The sequence below is a fragment of the Salminus brasiliensis genome, chromosome 8 (assembly GCF_030463535.1).
Source record: "Salminus brasiliensis chromosome 8, fSalBra1.hap2, whole genome shotgun sequence".
Lineage (NCBI taxonomy): Eukaryota > Metazoa > Chordata > Actinopteri > Characiformes > Bryconidae > Salminus > Salminus brasiliensis.
In genome coordinates this window covers 5,116,971-5,140,912 of record NC_132885.1, presented here as the reverse complement: position 1 = coordinate 5,140,912, position 23,942 = coordinate 5,116,971, and the positions used below count along the sequence as shown (strand labels likewise).

Below are 23,942 nucleotides of genomic sequence, written 5' to 3'. Positions count from 1 at the left end.
AAAGGAACTCCTGAAAGAGTGACTGCAATCCGCTGCATCTTCTGAAAGCTATTTCTGTTCTTCTCAAGGTTTCTCGTACCAGGCGGTGACCCTCCACCACCGGGTTCTGAGGCTTCACCTTGGATTGCGTCTGAAGTACATAAATAAGCAAGAATGCCTTACCTTTCACCACGCACATTTCTTCACACTGCTCCAAGGACTCGAAGTTGTTTGCGTTGCCCTGACAGCCCCCGTACTCAAACTGCTCGCAGCGACCCGTGTCGATGTCAAAGTAGAATCTGTCCTTTACCGCCTTGCACGGGCCCTCGTCCTTCTTCAGGGCGCACGAGTGATGGAAAATGCGGAGGCGAGGTAGGCCTCCATCTGCCAGGGACAGGGAAGAGAGCCAACGTTAAGATTTCTCTGTGCATGGAATTCATAAACATGCATTGAGGTTCATTTGGATGGGTTATTAGCGCCTGACCTGGGCCTCTGGATGAAAACAAGGAAAGCACGTTTCAGGAACTTCAAAGAAGCTTTTACATTCAGCTGAATAAAGAGCTCTCGCCGCTTAAACACGGGTTAATTGCAGTGGAAGGCTGCAGATACGCTGCCTGCCGCGGCTTTGCCCTTTGTGTTTCCAGTAAACCACCCACAGTCCGCGCTTCCTAGGGTGGCGGAAAAAACCATGATGACTAATTCACTCCGACTTCAAAGTACAAGGAACCTCAGAGGTGTTGGAAGCCTGCTTAATGCCAAAGAGTTGCAGCACTGCAAGACTGCGCTTGTAAAAGATAGGGGTTTGCACCGCTAACTGAATACCCTGAAATGTGGGTATTCATTACAGCCATCATGAAATGCCTGGGAAAATTTACACAGTGTCAGGACAAACCAGTGCCTCAGACGCACAGATGTTTGTTGGTTTGGTTCACATGGACAATAGAGAGACATTAAAACTACAACATGCTATTATGCACAGGAACCAGATGCACAGTGTTTAGCGTTTATAGCAAAATGCCAATTTACAGCACTTGGGAGATTTGAAATAACAAATAACATATAAATAAATAAATAAATAAAATACTAAATGACAAAATGCAACCAAAAAATATATAATGAAATGATAAATAAATAAATTAATAAACAAAAACTAAATGACAAAAAGCCAAAATGCAACCCAAAAGCAAATATAATAAAATGATAGATAAATAAATAAAGAAATAAATAAAACCTAAATGACAAAAAGTCAAAAATCCAACCCAAAAATAAATAAAATAATATGATGAATAAATAAAAACTAAATTACAAAATACCAAAATGCAACCTTAAAATAAATAAAATGAAAAGATAAATAAATAAATAAAACCTAAATAACAAAAAGTCAAAATGCAACCCAAAACTAAATATAATGAAATGATAAATAATTAAATAAATAAAAAAACTAAATGATAAAAGCCAAAATGCAACCCAAAAACAAATATAATGAAATGCTGAAAAATACTAAAGTGCAAGTGCAATGACATTCCTATTTTAGCCATAATTTAACACCTCTGCTGGAATCAGGAATATTATAAAGGTAAAAAGGTAAAGGTGCATGTATTTTCACCCAGGGAGCAGAGAGGGTGAAGGACCTTTCTTAAGTGCCAAACAGTGCTAGCTTGCTAAGCTCGGGTATCAAACCCGGAGCTCTAACCGCTGAGCCACCACTGCCCCTATGGGTACCCTATTGGTTTGCATTTTCAACTCAACGGTTAAACCATGTATGTGTAGCTCCTCAACGGAGAACGCTGATTGTCCAAATGAGGTTTTACACGTCGCAATACGACAATTACCACTCACTGAGGCCTGTGCAAGAACTCTGCTGGAGCACTACTGTTGTTTTACATACTCACCAAGCAAAGAGGAGCCTGTAGGAACATGTAGGCATGTAAAATCAGCTTTAAAGCTTATAAAGCTTCCAGAGCTCAGCCTAAAAGACGTAACAAATGGGACCAGCTCATTTTTCAGTTTTGTTTTTTTGTCCAAATATTTTGCAATGATTTTATGCAGATATGAAGGGTCTTATATAGTTGACTGTGAGGCTTGTGACCAGGAACTGATACAATATGATAAATGTGAAAATATAACGGCATGCATAAAGAGCTGTGCTGTGCTAAAGGATAAGCTCTTCCTCATGAATCTAAAGCAACTGATGAGATGGAGGAGTTGGACTTGATGTTCTCGACTTCGCTCATGACCTTTTTTAAATGTTCAGTGTAAAGTGAGAGGACTCAAGCCATTCTGATACAGCATGTTCATGATTCAGTAAGCTGATCATCTGATCGTCCGGATACTTTTGGCAACTACTGCCAAAACATCTCCCAGGTTATTCAACAAGATACATGCCCTACACCAATCCTTAATGAGAACTTGAGGGACTGTGTTGGGAAACTATAGGTGGTGCCTGGACAGCAGTGAGGAATGCCCACAACCCCAGTTATAGTCAGGATCTGCCCATGAAGATCGAGGGTGCAGTAAACTGACAGATGGACAGATCTCCTCCTGCAGTCATTCACTTAACCTTCAGGTTCTTCATAATCCACCTGCTCTGCTCTGAATCTCTTGTGCTCCAGCAGACTCTCACCAATAATGCTGGAGGTACCCTTTGCTGACGCTCCTTGAGCATGGGCTCTGAAAGGCCAGGGGCCCTCAGAAATGCCATCTTCTTACTCTGCTTTGTGTAAAGAGTGCAGTAAAGCTGCATTCCAGCCTTGTGGAAACTATTCAGCACAGGAATGGAAACCAAACACATTACCCAACATGGTCCACGCTGCCAGAACGGGGGGTTTGCTTTTGCCGGAGATTAAATGTTTTCTGAACAAAGGCCCAGATATGTGTATTTGCATTCCTCTACGCCAGCCCAGATGCGGTCATGGAGTCCGTCCATCTGAGGAGGAGCATTAAAGAAAGGACCTCAGGCTGTCTTGTCTGAGTGTGTAAACATGCACACTTCCCATCAAAAGTTTGGACAATGCTAGTTCGTTTTTTTTTCGGGTTTTTTATCGGACTTTTTATCGGACGGAAAAAGCACTACTGCTACTGGCATTTCTGGCAAGGTTCTTCGAGCGATGCCATAGAAGAACCATTTTTGGTTCCATAAAGAGCTAAAATTCTAGAGAAGAGGCAAGAATGAATAACCTTTACATTGACTTCTCTCAAAACATTACTGTAAAGAAAAGGTTCTTACTTACAAAAAGGGTTCTACATTGAACCAAACATAGTTCTACTATGGCATCACTCAAAGAACCCTTTCGTAGCACCATTTATTTTTAAGAGTGTAATAAATTAAATGAGGTGTTAAATTAAACTTGATGCAAGAATTGCTATATTGTACTCCTGGGCTCCCCCTACAGCTGGGGAGAGTAATCCACTTTTACGCCACTGCTGTAAATACAAAATCTCACTTTGAGCACCCCCTCATGCACAGACAGCTGTACACATGCCTTTCTGGACAAGCTGAGAGATTCAGAAGCTTGATCTGAAGGTAGAGAAGCATGTGGACCGAGGCGGTGGAGTAATACTACAGGATTTTACACTAATATGACTGGGGTTATGCAGAGTTACATCATTTCTTTTGAGGACATTGTATGTAAACATCACATCCAGGTGTTTAAACTACCTCCCAAATTGTCTCAGAGCGCTGATTAAAGAATTGCGTCAGCAGAAAACTGCTTGTACCGTGTAGAACTTTTAGGCACCTAATCCAAATCCAATTTCTCTCAGATATATGAGTTTCTACTGTAGAAGCTCCAGATCTGATCAGAACAGATAAAGCAGGTGAACATAAATCCAGTAAAAAGGAGAAACAAGAGCTTCTCATTCTGAAGAAAGAAAGTAGTGAAATCTTGTTGGTGAGCTAGTCTGAAGAACAGAGCTCGGTTCCTCCAGGTTTCTCCTGGACGCCCCCTCCACAGTCCAGCCAGCACAGCGTGGAGGATGTGTTCAACTCCATCAGCAGCAGCAGCAGCAGCTCACCTGATTTACCTTCATTAAGCCCTGATTTACCACCAAACCAGGTGTTGATCTGAGGAGAACTCTAAATAATACTAGACTCCATGAGGAGATGTTCTCAACTTTGGAGATGTTGTAATGATGAACACAGTGATGGAGAACCTCCACCACCACTTTCTGTAGGAGTGTTAGTATTAGTGTGTATATACACAGATGCCTAAAGCTTTTACCTAGTACTGTACATACTGAGCTCTAGAAGACTACTGCTGTTTCTAACTGCACTAATAAAGGGTATATTTCTCTCTACTGCACATCCAGGTGGATTTAGACCCAGATCCTATATTTTTATGAATGTGCAGACATGTACATGGAAAATGTCAGATATTGGCATCAGCCCACAATTCCCATATGGAAGCATCCCTACGGAATAAGACTCCTAAGACTGCCTGCAGTAGGAAGCCAGCAGCTCCTTGGCTGTAAAGGATGAAAACAGATGGAGAAAGCGAGGGAACATTCCTCCCATTGAACAGCCTTCATTCTTGCTGTCGGTGGAAAGAGACCGTCTCAGACTGAGGCAAAAACAGGATGTTCCTACTGATTTTACTGTTAGAACTTCGGTAAAGCAGCGGAAAAATACTCAACATGTGCTGTTCGTCCTAACAAACAGCAGCTCTTCTACTTTATACAATATGGATTTCCCCAGCATTAACCAACATGTGAAGGATTCTTGCCAAATGAGCATATACGCTATAAGGACAAAAGTATTGGGACACCCGCTTAACTTCAACTTCATTGTTTCTTCCGAAATCAAAGGTATTAAAAAATAAAGGCCTTATCCTGCATTGGTTGGAGTAACTGTCTCTACTGTCCAGGAAGAAGGCTTTCTACTAGATTTTTAGATTTTCGAGTTGCTGCGAGGATTTGATTGCATTCAGCAACAACAGCGTTAGTGAATTTAGGATGCTGGATGATCATCACCCCACCTTGTCCCAAACGTACTGGATTGAGCACCATCCATTGCTCCAGAGAAGACAGTTCTTCCACTGCTCCACAGTTCAATGCCTGGGGGGCTTTATATATACCCATCTAGCCCAAGCCTGGTATTAGGCAGCATGGAGCCAATAGGTTCAAGTTGTTTATCTGCTCCAGAGAGTCCTATTCTATTGGCAGTACAGACTAATATGCTAAATGCATTCATTAGAAGGGGTGTCCACAAACATTTGGACATTGTGTATGATTTTTTACAAATCATAAAAATGTCCTGTTCTAAATAATTATAATAATCTAGAACTTTAACACGGTCACTGTCCTCTGGGTGCTCTTCTGGGTGATCTACCTCCTGATTGAAGATTGCTCCACCCTCATCTAAGACTGGACATTTGAGAAGACAACACCACTTTATTTATTTGAGGACGATCTACATCAAAAAGAGCTTAGGTGTCCCACAATACTGCAATTTACCTACTGTCTTGGGCAGGAGACATGCTCCACTATTGTCATTAGACGCCATATAAAGCCCTTATTTGAACTGTCTGAAGCAGCAGTTATTCCTGCTGTAGGTGTGCTGTTTCTCCGCAGTGTCCCGGTACAAGTCCTCGTTTTGGGGGACGAGGCAGTGCAGCATTTCCCCAGAGCCGCATGCAAATAAATTGCCACTATTTATGTGCTGCTCTTCACAATGCATCAGAGTGAGGTTCGTCCGGGCCAAGAGCCACTTCTGCACAGCTCCAAGAAATGTGCCGATGTGTGGCGCTGAAGCCTCTGTCACGTATTTAGGATGCTTAAATTTCCACTGCCAGCTGTTTTTTGGCCAAGCAGGAGTGTTCTGCTCTGTCTGGTTACACACACACACACACACACACACACACACACACACACACACCTCAATTTAGATAATGGTCTGAAATATGCAACCCAGATTTCGAGCCAAGTTCTTGGTTAATGCGGAGTCGGCTCAAGGCGAGACACAGCCCTGCTTCGTTCATTCCGAGCTCGGTCAGGAAAAGGAGGTGTTGGGTCCTGTTGGCCAGTTTGGGCACCCCTGGTCAGAAGGTAGCATATGGACAAAAGTATTGGGACACCTACACATTATAGCTACAGGTGCATTTTTAATGATCTCCCATTCTAAACCCATAGGCATCTCTACCAGCGGCAGGTCTTATCAGACTTATCAGCTTATTAGAACCTCCCATTCTTTCACTAATGCGTGTAAGAAAGGCCGACTGCAGGGCTAGGGGCTTGATTTTATACACCTGTAGCAATGGGACTGATTGAAATGCCTGAATTCAGAGATTAAGAGCTGTGTCCCAATACTTTTGTCCATACCGTTACTGTAATTATACGCAAAAGTGAGTAAAAGATTGCCCGATTCTACATCAATCTTTTACAATATCAAAATAAAAAGATATGAAAGATGAGCTCAAAGCAAAAGTTTGGGTAACTTGCATGGCCAGTACTTCGTAACCCCACGTTTGGCAGCTATCATAGCCTGTAAGGACGGACAGATAGTGTTTTGGGAATTTTCGCCCACTCTTCCTGTAAGAAGGCTTCTAGTTCTGTGAGATTCTTGGCCCATCTTGCTGCTCTGCTCTCTTGAGGTCCATCCACAGATTGATTCCTTTACCAGTAAAAATTTCCCTGTGCTACTGGCTCTAACACATCATGCTTAACAGTTGGAAAAGTCTTCTTTTCATTAAATTCTGCACTTCCCCCCCCTTTCAAACATGCCTTCACTCACTGAGCCAAGAATGGTCTATTTGTTTTTTTTTGTCCATATAACTCGAGTCTTGTTTATATGGTTAAAGAAAAAAAAAGACGGTGAATTGGCCAGCAGTGCGGGTGCCAATCAAAAGTGGTCTGAGGAAGGACAATCCATAAACCGCCCAAGGCTCATCAACGCACAAGGGCAACAAAGGCTGTCCTGTCTGGGCCAAACCGACAGCAGGGGGATTGTGATACAAGTCCCATAAATATTTAATAATGGTTACAGGAGGAATGTGTCAAACCCCCTGCTGCTGTGTATGGGGTTAAACAGCCACAACGTGGTCTAAGCACCCATGCTAACCCCTGTCCACTATCAAAAGCCAAAAGGAACCTACAATGCACACACAAGCCTGGGTCCTGGAGTAATTCAACACGGTGGTCTAGTCCGGTCAGTCCTGCTGTTCCTGTGTTGGTCCCAGATACCACAGAACACCTTCAGAGGTCTTGTAGAGGGAGCTGATTTGGTGAGATGCAAAGGACCAAAATCATACTAGGTCGATGGTCATAATATTTTGGCTTATCTGTGTATATTAACGTTGATACCAGCATCCCATCTTCCCTAATTGCTACATCACTTGATTTCCCCTAGTATTCCTAAAAGAATTCAGGAGAACGAGGACTCTGAAATAAGCCAGAATCCAGAGAATCAGTCACTGGTTGGATCTTGTAGGAGCTTGTTCAGTTATCATCACTACAGTGAACACAGACCGGCGTTAGTAATAGCACAGCACAGAGCGCGGTAAAATTCCACATTTGTAAATCAGCAACTAGTGAATCACTTACACACACACTCCTTTGTCAACAGTGAACACGGTAGTAGTGAGAGAGGAGCACATTAGCTCATGTGTGGAATAGTCCATGTTAGCCAAAGATCAGCCCAGAGGACACTGCAGATACAATAAGCTGGAGCCCAGGCCAGAAATCTGAGTCACACTTCCTATTATCCAAATCAATCAGCCAGGAGATTCAGTCCAAAGCACAGGGCATGGTCACTTCACCTGTGCCAGTAAGCCTTTTTTTGTGCTTGGCAGCCGAACAGAGGCGAGAAAAGAGTCCTGAACCTTTAAACTCCTGATCAGCGGTCACTGCCAGTCGTGCTGAGGTAGTAAGTACGCTCACAGCTGTCCAGCAAAGTCTTGATTGGGGACTTGAGCATTCTTTAAGAGGAAGGCCGCACACCATACACATCCAACCAAACTCTTACTTCCTAATTTAGTTAAATGTGCTTCTAACTCAAATATCGCTTCCCACTGTATCTCAGTTTGGTAAAAAAAAACTGTATAATTATTTACATTTACATTTAATTACATTTATTTCGATTGCAACCAAATCCTCACAGCACAGCAATGCTCCTCCAAAATCTAGAAGAAAGCCTTCTTCTCTGGACAGTAGAGACAGTTACTCCAACAAAGGCAGGATAAACCCTTTATTTCAGAAGAAACAATGAATGAGCAAGTGTCCCAATACTTTTGTCCATTTAGCGTATGTCAGTTCAGAAGGTTGCAAGTATATTTCACTACATAACTAAATACAGGATGACTCAGTCGTAGCTGTAATGTAGTACTGACCGTAACCACAATGACCGTAAGCACTCCAGAGGTCAAATGTCAGGTAGGAAAGTAATGGGAGGCTGGCACTGTGTGAAAGGTGAAGCGTAGACTCGTGGGAATCAATGTGCTTTTCTTGCAGAGAGTTGATGAAGCCGAGGTGAATTTGTCAGAAGGTAGAGGTTGTTTACTTGCTCCAAGGTCAAACTGGTGGTTGACCAGCTAATAACTGCCCTGTAGCTGCAGCTGAATTGCACAACACATGAACAGTTGCTAGAGGGTTCAGAGTCCTGCGAGGCAACCATGACCATGTTTTGATTTGGCCGGGTGACGGTCCATTAGTGTGCGTCAACTGGTGTGCTCAGAGTCTTCCAAGTAAGGGGATAAAATCTATACCACCTGTCTGTGAATGCAAGCAACAAATCACTCGGTCACGTACTGAAATCGACCTGACTAACAGGCCGGCCGCGACCTGTTCCGATTTGTCCTCGTTTACCTGATGCATGGTGCATCAAAAGTTTGGACACATCCGCTGAGGGTTTCTTCTTGTTTTGACTATTTTCCATTTCAGTATAATGAGTCCTGTCCTAAAATGTCACAGGAGTCCATAACCACCAGTACTACATGTGATCAAATATATGGATTAAAACATGAATGAGAAAGGGCAGAACATGAATGATTTTAGGAACACTGGCATTTTTACAAGCCTGTAGTGTTAATGAAGACCATCAGAGACAAGACTTGGTCAGGGCCAAGGCCAGAACACACTGTCTTAGAGTAGTGACCAAGACCAGAAATGGGCAATGGTAAGACAAGAAACAAAGAGCATCATTATAATAAATAAATAAATAAAAGCACCCCGGAATTAAAAGAATTAGTCACCTCGCGTGTCTACAGTGGTAATAACTTCAGGCTCCTGCAGATGGCGCTGCTCAATGATGACGGGAGGTACAGTGCAGTGGGGGTCTGGTTGGACGTGTGGAAAATGGGTCGCAAAGCAGATACAGTTAACAATTGGCTGAAAGGAGTGGCTGCATTTGGGGTGTGGCCAAAGACCACAGTATGAAGGAAGGAGCTGAATCTGCAGGAATATGGAAGCTTATGGTCATACAGGTCTACCAGCAGTGGCAGAAAACCCAGCCTGCAAGAAATTGTGGCAGAGAGATGAAAAACAGACACACAGGGAGCGCCGGCATGTTTCACGGCTTGTGAAGGAAAATGGCTTTGCTTCCAGGCAAGACCTTCTTCTAGAAGTCAGCGCAGGTTCTTCACCACCAACCTTTGAAAGAACACTCCACAGGGACCTGTAGGCCATAAACATATGGAGGAAAGAGGCATGCAAGAGGCCTTCACTCACTTCTGCTCAAGAATGAGGAGAATTTCCTGCAGGCTGGGATTTCTGCCACTGCTGGTAGACCTGTATGACCGTAAGCTTCCATACATCTGCAGATTCAGCTACTATCTTCACACCCAAATGCAATCACTGCTTTTAGCAAATCATGTACATCTGCTGTGTGACCCATTTACTACATATCCTATGTACTGTACACTATGAATAATAATTTGTCCAGGGAAAAATACACACACACACACAGTATATCAGCCTAGTAGGCGGGTGCTGCTGTGGTATATATTTTAACTTGTCTTAATAAAATGTATCCCAACCCAACCACAACCCCCACAACTTCCATCCAAACTTTTGACTGGCAGAGTCAGCACAGCACGGACAGATAGCATTTTAAAGATCTGAGCTAGCTTGTTTGTTGTTGCAGCTTCTGAACATGATGCAGCCCCGGTAATCCTGAGCTGTGGTTTATCTGCAGCCGTTCCCATTGACTCAGTCTCAAACCCCCCGCTCACTCCCACCCTGCACTGATTATCAGCTACACCTGAAAATCCCCGTCGGGCCAAAAAACTTGTTTTTCTCCTGCAGTTCAATGATAACAACAACAATAACGGCAGGACAAGTAAATCCTTCTGGTGCCAGCCTGTGAAAAGGACGGAAAAAATGAGGGGCTCCGAACGCGCCCTGCTGCACCTCAGCGCAATTATCTGAGGTCTGCAGTCCAGGGCTCAATGAAGCCAATAATCCGGTACACTCCAATTAATCATCCTCCCGGCCACAGGTGAACGCATGAGAGGGGCTTGTTCCTGTAAATGAGAGGCAGGCCGGTCACTGGGCTGGTGGGCCATATGGTAGCTCCTGACACAGGCATAAGTTAAGCATAAGGCTGAGTGAGGGCTGAGTGAGGGAAAACGGCCCCTAGCACAGCACGGCACCGCCGAATCGCTCACGGCCAGACAGGCTGGGCTATTTGTGGCCTGCTGGCTTCCAGCAGCCAGCGAATGAAGAAAGCCAAAGGACTTAAGTGATCGATTCTCATCCGTTTCTGCCAGTTAAGGGTCAACACACAGTCAACACAGCAGACGATTGATCAGGTGTGTAATTATGCAGAGGATGTGGAGGTGAGGTCCATTATACTGAAAGGGTAAAAGCATCCACATGCTGCTCTGGCACTGAGCAGGCTTTCTTCATTAACGCAGCGCTCCAGCCAAGGCCAATCAGTCATCGTTCTGCCAGCTAATCAACATTAGCAATGTTCATAACTTTTCTAATGATCAGAACTGGGGATGCACTGATGTGAGAATCGTGGGCCGATATTTTTCCTGTGCATATCTGCGGATGCTGACTTACATATTGTTGCAATCATGAAAAATATTCTTGGTATTTCTAACAATATCAACTTTACAGGAAAAAGACAAGGAAAACATTGAAGTTTCAATTTTTTAAAAGTCAGTTTTAGCCAAGTCAGTTTGAAGCATTTCTATTGGTCCAGTTAACTACCAGATTCACAAAATGTCAAAAAGTGAAAAACGCAAAAATTGAGATACAAGGATTTTGTAACAACGAATTTGTGACTAAATCCACATTTAAACCCACATTTATTTCTATAGGTGTATAAACTCAGTAAAATGAATAAAATGTAGATATTTTAACAACAGTAGTTTAGCATCACCTAAATATTCGGCTCTTCTGGACTTTTACAAACAAATTTATCAAATATTGATGTGAAATACCACAGAGATCCACACATCTGAAATGATCTGCCAATAGTAATAAGATTCTGATATTATCATGCATCCTTTATCATTATCATGACTCCCATAATGTCATTCCTGTTTAATTTTATTATTTTTTTGTTTACAGTGCATTTGTTCTATTTAAGCTTTCATTTAAAGTTTTTAACAAGTAAATATTGTCCTAACTAAAAGCTCCAAGATCCATTTTGTATGTAAAAAGAATCTATTTTTTATTATTATTTCACGTCTTATTAGTCAGTATATCTTGTTTAGGAAATGTTCTTGTACATTTTTACACTAAACTCCAAATTCTAGGTTAATCATATTAATTGTATAATATATTTTTCAGGTTTGATAATGTTAATATTATAACGAACACTAAATAAGTAAAATGATATTTAAAAAGTACATTAACAGCCTTTGCAACAACGACTGCTTGTTGAAATAAGCCTTTATTCACAGGAACCACCTAAGATACCATGGCAACCATCCATCAATCACTTAGCACCACTATAGCAACATCATAGGAACCACTTAGCAAAAGAGCATTCTAACTCTTCAGCAGCAGAGGAGCTCTTTTCTTAGTTCCACAGCATCCACCTAGCAACCACAGAAGCCACCTGGGATACCATGGCATCCATCTAGCAATCACTTAGCAACACCAAAGCAACACCCTAGCACCGCTATAGCGCCTGTCTAGCAACCACTTGGCAACCACCTGGGATACTAAGGCAACCATCTAGAAATCACTTAGCAACACCACAGGAACCACCTGGGATACCACAGCAACCACCTGGGATACCACAGCAACCATCTAGTATTAACTTCGCAACATAAAAGCAACACTATAGCAGGCATCTAGCAACCATTTACTTAGCAACACCACAGCAATCACCTGGGATACCATGGCAAACATCTAGCAATCACCTAGCACTGCTTGTGGGGTTGTGTGATCGGTGGCTCACATGACTACACCTCAAAGCTCAGCAGCTTAACACTGGAGCAGGTCTGCGTTTCAGCTGTGGTGAGCAGACCTGGAGATGCAGGTGGAGTCGAAAGTAAGGGAGTCATTGCAGAGAGGGCCAAACAGAAAAAGCATGCGTGTCTGGTTCGTACAGCACTGCCAGAACTGGGGGGTGTCCTTAAACTTTTGACCAGTGGTGTAGCACTAAACTCTCCCGTCTTGGAATGATCAGAGGGTCCTGAGTCAAGTCCATTACTGTATCTTCCACTATTTCCCTGAGGACGCAGTGTTGCATCATTAAAGACAAAACTGGGGAAGTGATGCAGAGACACTGACTTCACTTATTTAATGACCCATTTTCCAATTAAGAAAATGTGCACTGCTGAGATCAGAACGCTGAATGGTCTGATAAACTTAACACTAACATTAACGTACCCTCATTGAAATAACTGAAGATTGGGAAGAGGCACAAGCCTGGAGCCCCACTTCCTCCCAGTCTTAAGGTCCTTTGAGGAACCTTTAAGGAACATCTTCTAAAAACCTTTTCTTGAAGGTTCATCAAAGGTTCCTCCACAGTTTCAAACTGAAGAACCTCCAAAAGGTTCTACGTTTAACCGTGTAGGTGGGTCTGGCCTCCTAGCTCAGAGCAGAAACTGCCTGAACTGCAGCTCAAACTGACCGTCTCCTCCCACAGTGTCTGACTGCATGGTCTGATATACTTATACTTAGTATAAGTATAATATAACAGACTGTCTCGGTCATGCAAAACCTTGTATCTCCAAAGTAGCAACTTCCAATCTGAAGCAGTTCTATTGGTCCATTCATCATGAAATGTTGGTACAATACAAAGAACAACTGGCAGATTTAAATAATTAATGTCAAAAGTGAAAAATCGCAAATCCATCAATCAATAAATAAAGAAATGGAGATACAACGTTTTTGCGTGAGAGAATCGATATGGTAAGACATATCACTGATTATTATTACTTATCTATATATCTTATAGTATGAGCAGTTACCAATAAGGCATATTTTCAGGCACTACGTACACAGATTAGCCATAACATTAGTACCACTGACAGGTGAATCTTCTACAGTGGGATCCTCTGGCAAGGGATGGATATATGGATATATGGTCAAGCGTAAGAATCTGAGACGCTTTGACAAGAACCAAACTGTGATGTTCTAGATGACTAGAGAGTCCAAACATCTTCAAAACATCAGGCAGGTCTTGTGGGTTTTTTAACCTGGTATTCAGTGGTCAGTACCTACCAGACATGCTCCAAGAAAAGACAACCGGTGAAGCAGCAACAGGGTCATGGGCACCTAAGGCTCCATCCATGGAGGCTCCACCAACCTCACAACCTATAGAGCGGTGCACAGCCAAGAGAGAGGGTGAAGGGCCTTGCTCAAGGGCCCAACAGTGGCAGCTTGCCGAACCCAGGTATCGAACCCACAACCCTTTCATCAATAGCCCAGAGCTCTAACCCACCACTGCCCACTACAGCGGCTTCATCTGTCAAGAGGTGGATCTACATATCAGGCAGCAAGTGAACAGTTCCAGTGAGTCAGTTCCTAAGGAGGTTGGAGGTGTCGACATTAGGCAGGGGGTACTAATGTTATGGCTGATCGGTGTGTTTGTTGGTGTGCTGGATGAAGAAGAGCAGCAAATTGAAACGCCACTGAATGACTAACGAATTTCAGCTGACCGGCTGACCAGTAGTGTCTGGTCTCACAGTCAGCCAGAGAGAAAAGAACACAGGTAAGCCCTACATCCATCACTCCGACACGAGAGGGCTTCGAGGATATGGAAAAGATGGGGCTCAGTATTTGCCTGGGCATGACCGAGTGTAGCTCAGCCTCTGCAAGCTGCTGCTGTAGGTGGTGGAAATGTCAGAGCAGAGGATGTGATTGCAGAATCAATGTTATGAATAGAGATCGTCCCGGAGCTGGAGAGGGTGTCCCTCGCTGATGAGCTCATGCTACAGTATAGATCCAGCGCCGTTCTTGATGAAATTGAAAGATCAATATGCATTTTATCCTCCTGTAATTTGCACAATGTGCATGCAATAAAGAGGAGGCTGGTCCCGCCAGAACAAAGGAAGCATTTTGTACTGGCAAGAACCTACAGGAGGTACAACTCAATACACTGCAATGTGCACTATTTGGACAAAAGTATTGGGACACCCGCTCATTCATGGTCTCTTACTAAATTAAGGGTGTTAAACAAGAGCTTATCCCACTTTTGTTGGAGTAACTGTCTCTACTGTCCAGGGAAGAAGGCTTTCGACTAGATTTCGGAGGAGCATTGCTGTGAGGATTTGATTGCATTCAGCCACGAGAGCGCTAGCGAGGTCAGGAGGAGGATGATGATGATGACCACCTTACCTTATGACCAACTCCTCAACTCACCCCAAAAGCACCATCATTCCAAAGAACACTGTTCCACTGCTCCACAGCTCAATGCTGCTGTGGGAGGGGCTTTATACCCCTAAACTAGCCCACACCTGGCTTTAGGCATATAGGCAATAGGTGCATGTCCTATTCTATTGGCTGTACAACTGTGTCAGCAGTGGTTGCAACTTCAAATAGGGGTGTCCACAAACATTTGAACATATTGTCTATTGCAATACTTCGATATAGCAATATTATCTCACACCCCTAGCCCTCTGTAATGCTGTTTTGGGTGTGGTATCGTGGCAAGCACAGACATTGCATAGCAATAGCCCTTGTTTTTTTTTTGTCCTGGACGGAGAGAGACGTTTTCCAGCTCACAGGAGGCTTGTCGGTCACACTCCAATTTTATTAAGTTGAGCAAGCAAGAGAAAGGTGGCCTCGTTCAAAAGTGTGTGTGTGATTGCGTGCTCATACACAAAAACAAGCATTAAACAAGCAGCAACAGAACAGGGTAAATGAAACAAGGGCCTCTGCGCTGCCGTGTATTGTCCCGCCATGTCAGTTTAATTAGTGGTGCTTCAGTCCCTGTAGAAGCGATTAGCAGAATTCCAGGTAAATGAGCAGTCCGCTCCGGCAATACACAGCTCACACACCACGGCTGCAGAACAGAATTACCAAGCAAGCGTAACTTAATACAAAAGATATATTAATGGAAAGTGACTGAAGTAAAAGTTTCAGTAGCTTATGAGGTAAATACTCCAGTGGTACTAAAATTACATTTACCTAAAGCAGAAGTAGGTGAGAAGTGGTATTTCTTGCTCTTGGGCTCCCTCTACAGTCCGGAAGTGCAATTCTCGCTTGAAGCCCCCCCTAAAGGACACGCTTTTCACATGCATTTGTTGAAAAGCTGAGAGCTCCAGAAGCAGCGTCTGAAGGTAGAGAAGCATGTGGGCTGAGGCAGTGGAGTAACACTACAGGATTTTACACTAATATGGCTCGAGTTTCGCAGCGTAACTGGCAAGTGTTTTCCTGCCCAGTAGAATACCAAACAGTATTGATCTTGACCGAGACAGGAGCTGAAAAACAGGCCAATTCCAAAATCCCAAAACTGTTAAGACATCACAGTCTTGCCTTGTTATATGTACACCCCCAAAAATCAACAAACTCCGCCGACTAGTGAAAGCCTTTGAGGTTAGACCCAACGGCTACTCCAGGAGAATATGGAAGGACAGCCAAAAAGGCTGAAAGCTTACAGCGGCAAGGAAAGCCGGTGAAGCTGACCGCGCCAACCGGCCAGAGGTACCGCAATGCCGGAGGAACGCCTCACGGCCTGAGGACGCTGAGGGACTGTGTCAGCAGCCTGGAGAGCTGGCAAAGCTAATGCTGGGCTGACAAGAGACCAGCCGACTAGTTACAGTCTCGTCAAGCTAGCTAATTGCACTGAGAGGACACAGAGAGGACAGCAGCACTATCCGGATAAAACTCAGGTACTCACGTAAAAACAGTTCGTTCTCATTACGATGAAAAGGTAGGTGGTTGAAATTATGGAATTAATGGAATTATTCCACTCTGAAATGGTAATTAATTGATGAATTTATGTTATGTAAATAAATGTAACAATTTTGTCATTTCCGTTGTTTAATTTGACCAATTCGACCAAACCGTCCTTCTGCTTTTTGAATTAGAATCTACAGCTCTGATTTAATAGTGATTAAAGCTTGTGTAAAGCTCCCATAAGTCATTAGACCTCAGCTCGACTTCTTGTCTTCTCGGAAGCACAGAGACAAAGATGAATGTCCCATCAAGTAGCAGTTGTATCCTGTTCGAGACGCACTGCAGTTTACAGTACTGATGCTGCTTCTCTCCTCTATAACCTGCCCTGACAGAGACAAATATCCAGCATGTCCAGTATCATCAGGGAGGAAGGTACCTGAATACAAACCCTGGTAGAAGTACCTCTGACCTACCTTAGATCAGGGATTTTAACACTGACACTAACACTGAGATGATTCCAGCATCTTTGTGCATCCCAACGTTTTGGTTCCCATGACTTTAAAGGTTAAGGAAGTGGCAACACTGCCGGTTTGATCCCCTGGACCAGCAGGAGGTGGGGGATGAGGGGAGTAAAGGAACGGGACTGAGGACTGAGGACCTCTTCAGCAAGTCACCCAACCCCCCTTACCGCTCTCCAGTGCTGAGGTGGATGCCCACCACTATCGGTGTGTATGCTAACTAATCACTAGAGAGTGTGTTTACTGCTACAGATGGGTTCAATGCGGAGGCTAAATTCTGTAGTACAGGTTACTGGACTAACTTAAACTGTCATGATACCAGAATTTCGATTTTGCCTATAGTTCCAGGAAGATACTAGGCTGAAACCTCAGTGTTTACTGCTTAACTGACACTTTTGTATTTCGACGTTTGTTAAATATAATGTTTGCTTATTTACAGATGGATCTTAAGGTACTAAAAGTTCAAGTTGTTTAATAGTTTGCCAAATTGCAATATTAAATAAAAAAAAAAAAGTATTGCATATTTGATACTTTGTGCAACTTTAAAATACAACAAAATACAACAAGTATTTTCTCCACTTGTGTCATTAAAGCTACAAGTGAGAGATGCATGCGTGATTACATGCAATATTACTAATGAAATTAACAGTCGCAGCAACTTCTAAGGAAAAAGAACATCCAGCAGAACCAAAACAATCGCAGAACTGCAGCCAATTCCAAAACCGTAATGGCCTGACTCCTGACTCCTTATATTTACATAAACCTCACCCACTAGTGGACAATAGTGAGGTTGGGCAGGTGGTAGTGAGGGTAAGGTATGGTTAGAGGCTAGGGGGTCTATTTTTGTTTAAAAAATTAAATACGGCCTTCCAGGTGTTACATTTTAAACCCAATGAAAATAATCTGACAACACAACAATGCTAGGCTAGTGGATCCTGTGAGCTGTTGCAGTGACAAAACAGCCAATAAAAGCTTATATCATAAAAGGATTATTGTTTGGGTTTGTTTTGTTTTTTTGCCACACCAATTAATCAATAAAACTTTATTTATACAGCACCTTTCAGACAAATAAAATTAATATTCAAGGTGCTTCACAAGTGATTGATGACATAAGGATAGGATAAAGAGAAAGAATAAAAATAATAATAAAAATAATCAAATGAAATATTTAATATAAAAATCAAATTACTAACTAATTAAAACTAATTAAGATAATGCTCTCCATTACATGAAGATCAGTATGCTTCAATGAGCTGTTAAATAACGGTGGTTTTACAAGCCTGTTTATCACATCTGAGCATTTTTACACCCTAACCAAATTCTCAAACTTACTATACACACACACACACACACAAAATCAAACTAAGGTTGGACAATTAATCGAAAACAAATTAAAACTGACATTCAGAACCTTTACTTGACATACTACCACATGTGCGGTCAAGTGACTCCACCAAGTCCAGTCTACAGCATGGAAGAAACATGGAGGCGGCTAAAAGCTAAAAACGCAAGAAATTAATTGGATGGCATCTTTCAGCTTCATTAGCTTTGTTAAATGTGCTGTGTGTGAAATAAAAAAATAAAAACACACCTTTAGTGACTATGTTAATGAGGTGAAGACAAACCTCTGTGAGATTGCTGCTCACATGCGAGGAGATGGTATCTCACCTTTACTCTCTTTCAGCATGGACTGAAACTGTTGGATTACAATACACCAAAGCAGGGTGAGTCAAAGGGATGGCTCATGCTGCCTTTATGATCAGATCGTTATTGAAATCTGACCTTAACGATGTTCGAGCCAATCCCAAGAACAAACAAAGGAACGGTGCCAGTGCCTGCCTCAACTCGACCTCATTCCTCAGAGCCCGGACTGAGTGAAAGGAAACTACTGGTGCAGGTCTGCCCTCCAAAACACAGCCTGCATGACGGGTCTTGCTGGGATTCAGACTTACAACCTACTCTACAAACCCACCAGTCAGTCAATCTCTTCTGCATTGGTTAGCACACTCTCTCAGACCTGTTTAGACAAGTACTGAGGTACCAACCCCATTACGCTTCTTAATGATGAATGGAAACTCGCAGGGTCGGTCAGTTTCATTAACCTGACCCTAATATGTGAAATGTTCTGCATTTATGACGATAGTGAGATTTTAGTCGTGCTGGAGAAGTTATACTCTATTGTAAGGCTCAGCATGACCGAAGGTTAGGAGTATTTATAGTGGTATTTATAGGCTGCCATTAGTCTTGGCCAGAGACCTGCAGTCTGTGATCAATAATGCAAAGAAATGCCCACTGCAGGAGCAACAGCGTCAGATAAACTTAGCTTAACAAATGAACTGATGTTGTTCATTGGTTTAATCCTAATAAACATTCACCCGTCCATCTTCTTATCCGCTTATTTCGATCAGGTACAAATCATGGAAAAAGGAGACACCCTGAAAGGCTGAAGGGTCATTGCAGGGATCATCTTTTGCCGGGATGAGAAATTCCAGCCTTGGAGGGCCAGATTCCTGCACAGTTTGGTGCTTTTGCTGCTCAAGAGCACACCTGATTCAACTCACCTGTTAATTGCCAGGTTTAATAGGTCTGTTAGAGCCTGGACTATGCCTCCGTTGCCCACCCCTGGTCTATTGGAGGCACTGTATGGTTGTAAATCTTTGATTCCCAGTTCAGTCATTAGGAAGCCATAGGCAAATTTCCTTTCCCAGTTATTTAGTGTTTAATGACTCCTTGGTGCTTGGTTTTTGGTAATGAACCACAAGACAAAAAAAAAAAAAGAGCAAAGACCAAACAAGGTATGGAAATTTCCTCCATTGTCAGTCTATCCTATGCAAGATATCTAGCAGCATGTTCATCAGAATTTTTTGGAGGGGCACCTATAGTTTGCTCCAGTCTCTCCAGTATGGTTTGGTTTGTTGGCACACAGGAAAAAAACAAGCCCACTACAATGTGCCTCACAACAAGCCACGTGAGAACGTTCTCTCTGCTCATTGGCCAGACCTGTCTGGGGTGGGAGCAGGAAAGTAAATACAGGCAAAGGCAAATGCAGAGATGGTGTCTGCTCATAGCTGTAGTAACGGTAATGATCTGGGCAGTATAGCAGATTAGCATCTGGCTACAGGAGCCGTTTAGCTCAGACTTGCAGAGTACACCTGATAGTTGGGTCGGATCGAGGTCAGATCACATTGTCACCACAAACCAACAGCTTCAGAGTGTTTTTGAGGCCGGACCGAGACCACCTCTTCTCAAAGGTCTCGGGTGGTTGCTTTGGTCCACATCCAAGTGGCTTGGATGCGGTGTTCACGCCTGCCCAAACAAATCGAGTCTAATTAACCCAGATCAGAGGTGTTGGGAGCAGGGTAAACACTAAGGCTGCGTCCCAATTGCATACTACACATTAGTACTATAAAGGTACAGACCGTACACTAATCTTAATAGCGCAGGTGTGGCTCGTTAGTACATAAAATATTAACATACTGAGCCATTTTGTGCTAACAGGAAGTTAAGAAGTGTTGCTATGCACTGCAAGTTCTCCAGACGCCACTGCCCCCTGCTTGCTTCGGTATCAGCCTTTTTTATATATATAACTGTTCCAGATGTGAGTAGCATTGTGGGATAATAGTGTCCATCATAACCACACTCAAGTTAGTATTAGTAATTAGAATGCAATTGGGACGCACCCTAAAATGTGCAGAGCAGGGGGACCTCCAGGACCAGGGTTGGGAACTAAGGATGCACCGATCCAATATTAGGATCGGATATCGGTCCTGTTATTAACAAAATTAACTGGATTGGGTATCGGATAATTAGGCTGATCCATGGAACTGATCCTTTCACTTTAAATTGGTTGGTGTGAGACTGCACTAAATGTTTACATGTTTGCAATGTTTGATTACTGCTTGTATGGTTGACCAAGTTACTTATTTATACTCAGGTTCAGCTGCTAGATTTAATTTTGAATGACTGTTTATGCTAAATATTTAAAAATAAGATTGACTGTGTGTTTGCCAAAGTGAAGCTACTTATTTTCACTTACTTAGTTTTGGTTGATAAAATATATTAAATTAAATAAAATGTAAGAAATTTATTTTGAATTTCAATACTGTTTCAAGGTCCTGCACAATTGTTTATTTTAGTGACAAACAAAATAGCAATTAAGTACATTTAGAGCTGTGTTCATTTGTTATATTTTGCTTTACAAAAGTTAGTAAAGTAACGTTTAAGTCAATCCTGATGCCTTAAGTCTCTCCCACATGGTGAGGTATAGGATTTATTAATTCAGGAATGGTATCGGGTATCGACCGATATGCAAAGTTTACGTATCTGTATCGGTATCGGAACTAAAAAAGCCAGATCGGTGCATCCCTATTGGGAACCACTGCTCTAAGAGGTGCTCTGCTCGAATGCATTGATTACTCTAAATTCAGACCACCCTGCCGGCACATGCTTGTGCATCTTCCACCGAAACAGCATCTCTCGCCCCCCCTAGTATTGGAACTGCTGGCAAGATGAGGCCATTAAACGAGTTTCCAGGTCCAACAAGACAAGCTTAATCAATAGGACGAAGCCAAAGCCTTTAGGGGTTTCGACATAGCCCATGAATTCTCCTTAGCATGTGTTCTACAAGACAGTGAAAGCCCTGTGCAGGACTGCTGTACCAAGCGTAAATAATGGAGTTGTGCAGCTGCTGCAAATTAGGGTTGAGTTCCTGTGCAGTCTACTGAAGCAAAAGAAAATTCATTGTTGTGTTCCTGGAACTATTCAGGGACAATGTGCCTTGTGACTTGGCACATTATCACGCTGGAGGCGCCCATGCGATTGTGACCATGTAGGAATGAATGTCATGCCATTCAGACATTCTTCAGTTGGTTCAACATTCCCAACATTGCCCCCTGTGCCCTGTAGTTATGAGACCCAACAGGACAGCTTCATGGTCTCATGTTGTACCACATTATGATCTTTCCATCATGGTCAACCAGGCTCTAGTTCTGATGCTTACGTGCCTACTGGAGATGCCCTTTCTTGAAGATCAAGAGTCGGCAGCTGACATGGTCTTCTGGTGTGGTAGCCCATTCATGACCAAGTCAGCTAAGCTGTTGGTGTAGTGTAGTGGGTCATAACACTACCTGTCCTGTGGCAGCTGGGGTAAGCACACCACACTACACCAAGAAGGCCTCCCTGCAGGGCCAAACGGTTACAAAGGTGGCACCGTATCATGACGGGTCTGGACCCAATAGGCTGGTTATGGCTTCTGGACCAGGCTCTGCATCTAGTTATAATTATGCAACAGTTGCTGTCGTAGTCGTCGTAGTCGCCCATTCCCACCCTGATTGCCACTTCATTCATTGTGTGAAAAACAGAAGTTGCTGATGAATCTTTAGGTCAGACCAGATTCCAATGAATACTAGTGTGTCCTCCAGATAGGGTCTCCACTATTCTGTACTGGACATATAAAGACTCCAGGATCACAAAGGTGACACAAATGTGGAGCCAAACAGCGGAAGTATGGTTAGCCAAATAGAGGCATGGTTTGTAAGCTTTCTGTGCCAATTCCTTAGCTATCTCAGTGCACTTTAGACAGGTCTTTCTAAACCTCACGAGGGGTGGGCGGCCATGAATAACACAGTAAATCTTTGACCAGCCAGCAGTGAAAAAGCCCATTGTCTCAAATAGAGTCAGAACTTGGGAAGGCAGTGTACTTCAGGACAAAGGTGACACAAATGTCAGCTGATCCCTACGCCATTAGGCCCTCCCATCGAACAGTTCTGTGGACCCAAATACGGTTAGCCAAGTGCAGGCTTGGTTTGTAAGCGGTCAATCCATTTCCATGTAGAAAAGCCACTGGAATGGTAATCCTCTGTGCTCAGGACCGTTTGGCCCTGCAGTCCTTGGGCAAGACTTCTAACTCCTACCTGTGTAACATGGTTCAAACGGAAGTCACTCTGGATGAAAAGGCCCTGATTTGCTTGGTTGTGGCCGGTCGGTCGGTTTCCACAATTCTTGCCATTCTCTTTGACCTCTGTGATCTGAAAGCTGCAGTTCCTCAGGATCACCAATCATTGGTCGGTTTGTTATTTTTCACATCATCATTTTTCACAAATCCTTGAAAATCCAAGAATAAGAGTCTAGAAGACCTAATAAACTGACAACAACATACACTGGACTAAAAAATAGAAGACCATTGGTTTAATCATGTGAGCTGACCAATGGTGCAGGTAATGTAGGGGTTAAAATAGGGGGGGAAACACATCAGGAAGGGTATATTCCCTTGCTCAATATCACTTTCCAGTTTAATGGCGAGATCTCACACAGTGTCTTCATCCCGAATGCACTGCGGGGGAACTTCTTCCTTTCCCTTTCAATGACTTATCATTTTCCTTCCTGTCAGACCATGGGAAACCTGACCACAGTCCTGAATCATAAGCAATGGTGTTTGCGTCAGTGTAATGACACCAGGGTCACTCCCAGGAAGGGCACATCATCTGCATTCTTCTAGAGATAAGGCCTGGGCATTTGGTGCCACCCCAGTGGTTTCCAAGTTGTACAACAACTTCGCAGAAACTCCTGCACATCATAGAGGCCACTGTGGTCACTGTGATCTTGGTCCAGCTAAAGCATAATACCCAATGTATCCAACAACACTATATGACAGCAAGTCTGCCTCCCTACTGCAGACTAATTAAAGGAGTGCTGTTCCCTTTGACCTTAGATACCACAGTGCACTTTAGACAGGTCTTTCTAAACCTCACGAGGGGTGGGCTGTCATGAATAAACGCTGAGTAATTCTGTAACCAGCCAGCAGTGAAAAAGCCCATTGTCTCGAATAGTGTCAGGACTTGGGAAGGACAGTGTACTATCAGCTTAAACATGCCTTCCTCTAATGAATCACACAAACAAGGCAGGGCTAATGGCAAATATTTAACCCTTACGATTTCCTATGGCAGTATTTCTTAACGCTGGTCCTGGAGGCCTAATCTCCTGCACTTGTTTGTGTTTTCCCTGCTCTCAACACAACTGATACAACTAATCAGCTGAATAACAGTCCATTATTGAGTTAAAGTGGGCGCGTTAGAGCAGGAAAAGCACTGAAGTGCAGGGCAGCGGGCCTCAAGCACCAGGACTGGGAACTTCTGTCCTATGGTGAACTGTATGGGTGTTTAAATGCTTCTTGAATGTTTTAAGAACACTAAACCACCCAATCAGATAGGC

At 43.2% G+C, this 23,942-nt stretch overlaps 1 protein-coding gene across 4 annotated transcripts in view; it reads right to left on the bottom strand.

Moving 5' to 3' along the window:
• tfpia (tissue factor pathway inhibitor a) overlaps positions 1-23,942 on the bottom strand; it is a 50,786-nt gene that overhangs the window by 15,210 nt on the left and 11,634 nt on the right. For all 4 annotated transcript variants that reach the window (XM_072685439.1, XM_072685441.1, XM_072685438.1 and 1 more), the window contains exon 2: positions 163-363. In XM_072685439.1, coding sequence (XP_072541540.1) covers positions 163-363 — 201 coding nt within the window. The remainder of the gene's footprint in view (positions 1-162; positions 364-23,942) is intronic.